We start from the raw sequence: 4,300 nt of genomic DNA on the forward strand, positions 1-4,300 counted from the left end.
CTATGAGTAAGAAAAAAACACAAGTATTTCTTTTTATTTTATTTTTTGTTGTTAATCCTCACCTGAAGATATTTTTCCACTGATTTTTAGAGAGTGGAAGGGAGAGGGAGAGAGAAAAAACATCAATGGGAGAGAGAAACACCAATAGGTTGCCTCCCACACGCACCCTGACCAGGGACTGAACCCGAAACCTAGGCATGTGCCCTGAGTGGGAATCGAACTGGCAACCTTTCAGTGCGTAGGATGATGCTCAACTACCTGAGCCACACCAACCAGGGCAATCTTAGGTAGCTTTTTAAAAATATATATGTTTTCTATGCCACAGATGGTTTGGCTAGGTCCATATACAGTAGGCCCGTGGACTGAAGGGTCCTGGGTTCAATTCTGGTCAAGGGCATGTACCTTGGTTGCAGGCTTGATCCCCGGCCCTGGTCGGGGTGCATGCTGGAGGCAACCAATCAATGGGTCTCTCTCACATCAATGCTCTCTCTCTGTCGCTCCCCGCCACTTCCACTCTCTCAAAAAATCAATGGAAAAATATCCTCAGATGAGGACTAACTAATTAACTAACTAACTGTTTTCTAGTATATTCACAGAGTTTTGCCCCCTTCACCTGCTATCTTAGAATATTTTATTACCCCAAAAAGAAACCCAGTACCAAATAGCACTAGTCTTTGTCTTTATAGATTTGCCTATTCTGGACATTTCATATAAATGGAATCATACATGTTGTGTCCTTTTGTGACTGCCCTCCCTCATTAAGCATAATGTTTTCAGGTTTCAACCATGTTGTGGCATATATCATTCCCTTTCGTAGTTGAATAATACATTTTGTATGTATATACCACATTTTATCCATCCAGTCATCAGATAATTGGTATTTGGGTTGCTTCTGGCTCTTAGGAATAACGCTTCTATGAACATTCAGATAGAAGTTTTTATGTGGACACGTTTCTCACTAGCTTTTTACAAAGATGTGCTTTGTCTCTGTTAGCAGGGTGCTTAAGAGTTAACCCAGCAGGCTGAGGCTGCTATCTCAGGAAAGCTTGCTTGCAAGGTTGGCCTTTGGCTTGGGAACTTGGACTTCAGGAATGGTCCCATCATTACCTAATTCAGTGGTTCTCAACCTTCTGGCCCTTTAAATACAGTTCCTCATGTTGTGACCCAGCCATAAAATTATTTTCGTTGCTACTTCATAACTGTAATGTTGCTACTGTTATGAATCGTAATGTAAATACTTGATATGCAGGATGGTCTTAGGCGACCCCTGTGAAAGGGTCGTTCAACCACCAAAGGGGTCGCGACCCACAGGTTGAGAACCGCTGAAATTGATATGGGTCGTTTACTGTGCTGACACTATTTGTACAAACAATGTGGTTTGTGCAGAACACTTGCTTTCCTTCTGGAAGTCTGTAATTGTTTCTAAGCTGAGGGTGCCTACGGGACTGACCCCCATGAAAACCCTGGACTCCTGAGCCCAGGTGAATTTTTCTGGTAGACAATACTCACGGCTGGAGAAATTAAGCACATGCCCCTCCACAGGGAGCGAACTCTTGGAAGCTTGTACCTAGTTGGCTCCAGACTTCACTCCATGCATTTCTTCCCCTTACTGACTTTGCGTTATAGCCTTTCATGGTAATAAGCCATAGCTGGGAGTATGACTACATTCTGAGTCCTGTGAGACCTTGTAGCGAATTACCAAACTTAAGGATCCTCCAAAACAAGCGTATTACAAATTCCTTGAGGACAAAAACCATACCAATAATATATCATCTACTTTGGAAAAGTTTAAGAATCACTGCCTCAAAGTCTCTTCTAACGTTAAGATTCCATGCTGGTAATTCAAGATCAGAGCTGCTATATCTCATTTCAGGATTACTGGGTCCTTCCAATCACTCTGTTTACTAAATATATCCCTGCAAACAACAGTCCCTGTACCTATAAAAATGTGAAATCTAATGCAATTAGGGCATTTTTGTAATATTTAGCATTCTCTATTATTTAGCACTGCCAATTATCTAGGGTTCTCCAAAGTATATATAAGAGAGAAACACGCACAAACCTTAACTTGCAGATATAAAAAATTGCTCGACTTGTCAGCTCCTTTAGAGGACAGCAGGTTGAAATGTTTGCACCCTCCAGCTTTTGCCAGCTCTGCAGATTTCAGGACATAATCTCGATCAACACGAACAAATCCCTCCTGAGGGGGGAACAGAAATAAGTTATTTCCAAAAAGCTGTGAGTTCATCTTAAAGATTACTACTCAGCCTGGGTGGCAGGCTAGGAGGTCTGATGCGAGGAGAGGGGTGATAGGATCTAAATAAAATGCATCTAAGCAATGCATGAATATTGGTCTTAGACCTTGGGAAAGGCTCCAAGTGTGATCCTCAGGATGGACTACCAGCTTTAGCAGCAAGGCCAGGCCGCAATGAAAAACCAAAGCCTGTGGGTCAACTGTTGTTTTTCTTGTTTCAAAAATGTAAATAAAAATTAAAAAACAAACAAAATGGCATTGAAACACAGACACCAAACAAATCATCAAGGAGCAAAAGTAACAATGATATCAAGTTGCAAGACTGTTTTTAGTCACACAGTTCTTTGCCTTTTAACGATTTTACACCTTTACAGTCCTCTCTGTTGTCTCTATTCTGTGTCAACTCTAACATGGTAGGGTCTCAAAGCAGGGCTGAGAACACTGCCCAGGCACTATGAGAACAGTCTATTTAATTTCCAACTTTGTGTATGTTTTACATATTAGTAAACAGTGCATCCTCCTTTTCTTTTTTTTTTTTACTAACAGGTGCATAATCAAGAATGTTTGGAAATCCCAGTCTAGACTCAGTCCAATGAGGGTGATAGTTGGGTCTTTCTTCTTAATTCACATCTCAGCATCAGTACATGCCCAGCACATGGTAGGTGCTCCAAAAATACTTGGAAGTGGAGAAAAGGCAAACCCAATTAGAAAAGAAAAGAACTAAGAGGCAATAAAAGGAGGAGGGGAGAGAATGGTGCAAACAATAGAATATAAGACTCATTTCCAGGGCCTCATAAGGACACGTGCCTGTCCCCAGACAAGGAAATTCCATGTAGCAACGCTTCCTGGGATCACCCAAAATCTGGCATCCTCAAACTCAGACAGCCGATGAGAAGTCTAAAGTCTCCTGAATCGGAACTCCAGAGGTACCCACAATTATGTAAATGAGGCTTTATGTCATAAGGATTGTAAATCTGAAGGCTGACTGCTGCCCCAGTGATTTTTTAAAATATATTTTTATTGTTCTTGGAGAGGAAGGGAGAGGGAGAGAGAGATAGAAACATCAATGATGAGAGGGAATCATTGATTAGCTGCCTTCTGCACACCCCCTACTGGGGATCGAGCCCACAACCTGGGCATGTGTCCTTGGCCGGAATCGAACCCTGGACCCTTCAGTTTGCAGGCTGATGCTCTATCCATGGAGCCAAACCACCTAGAGCTGATCCTAAATGTTTCATTTCATATGGAGATGTTAGAAACACCACCTGAGAAAACATCACTTCCCACTGCCCAAAACAAGGCTCAGTCAGTGGTCTGATGAACTGCTGGCTAATAAGTGAGACAGCTGAGAGCAGAGTGCAAACTGTGGGCTCCCTGAGCAGTGCTCTCTACTATACCCATGTGCCTTCTTCTCCCACACTATCTCCAGCGAACAAAAATGACTAATTCATGCTTTCAGTAGGCAGACCAGTGGCCCCTCTGAGATGTCGGAGCCCTAATCCCCACACCTGTGAGTATGTTAGTTTCCACAGCAAGATACAGATGTCTGCGAAAATGGAGAGAGGGGATCGGGGGGAGGGATGGGTGAAAAAGTTGAAGGGATTAACATATACTAGTTGCCAGATATAAAAACAGTCATGGGATGTAAAGTATAGCATAGAGAATGTAGTCAATAGTATTAAACAATGTATGATGTCAGATGGGTGCTAGACATATCAAAGTAATCACTTCATAAGTTATGTAAATGTCTAATCACTATGGTCTATACCTCAAACTAACATAATATTGTATGTCAACTGTAATTGAAAAAAATTAAGACTAAAAGGGGAAATTGAGATTATAGGTAGAATTAAGGTTACTAATCAATCAGCTGGCCTAAAATTAAGATTATTCCATATTATCCAACTGGGCCCAATGCAATAACAAGAGTCCTTAGAAGTAGAAAAGGAAAGCAGAAGGGGTTTGAGTTATTCAATGTGAGAAGCACTTGATCTCCCACAGCTGGCCTTAAAGATGGAAAGAGGGGACCATGAACCAAGGAATGCC

At 41.8% G+C, this 4,300-nt stretch overlaps 1 protein-coding gene across 3 annotated transcripts in view; it reads right to left on the minus strand.

Annotated features, from left to right (window-relative positions):
* Nucleotides 1–4,300, minus strand: part of HTATIP2 (HIV-1 Tat interactive protein 2) — a 15,761-nt gene that overhangs the window by 2,671 nt on the left and 8,790 nt on the right. For all 3 annotated transcript variants that reach the window (XM_006753972.2, XM_015566653.1, XM_006753971.2), the window contains one exon: nucleotides 2,063–2,200. In XM_006753972.2, the coding sequence (XP_006754035.1) occupies nucleotides 2,063–2,200 (138 nt within the window). The remainder of the gene's footprint in view (nucleotides 1–2,062; nucleotides 2,201–4,300) is intronic.

The sequence above is a fragment of the Myotis davidii genome, unplaced genomic scaffold, assembly GCF_000327345.1.
Source record: "Myotis davidii unplaced genomic scaffold, ASM32734v1 scaffold330, whole genome shotgun sequence".
Taxonomy (NCBI): domain Eukaryota; kingdom Metazoa; phylum Chordata; class Mammalia; order Chiroptera; family Vespertilionidae; genus Myotis; species Myotis davidii.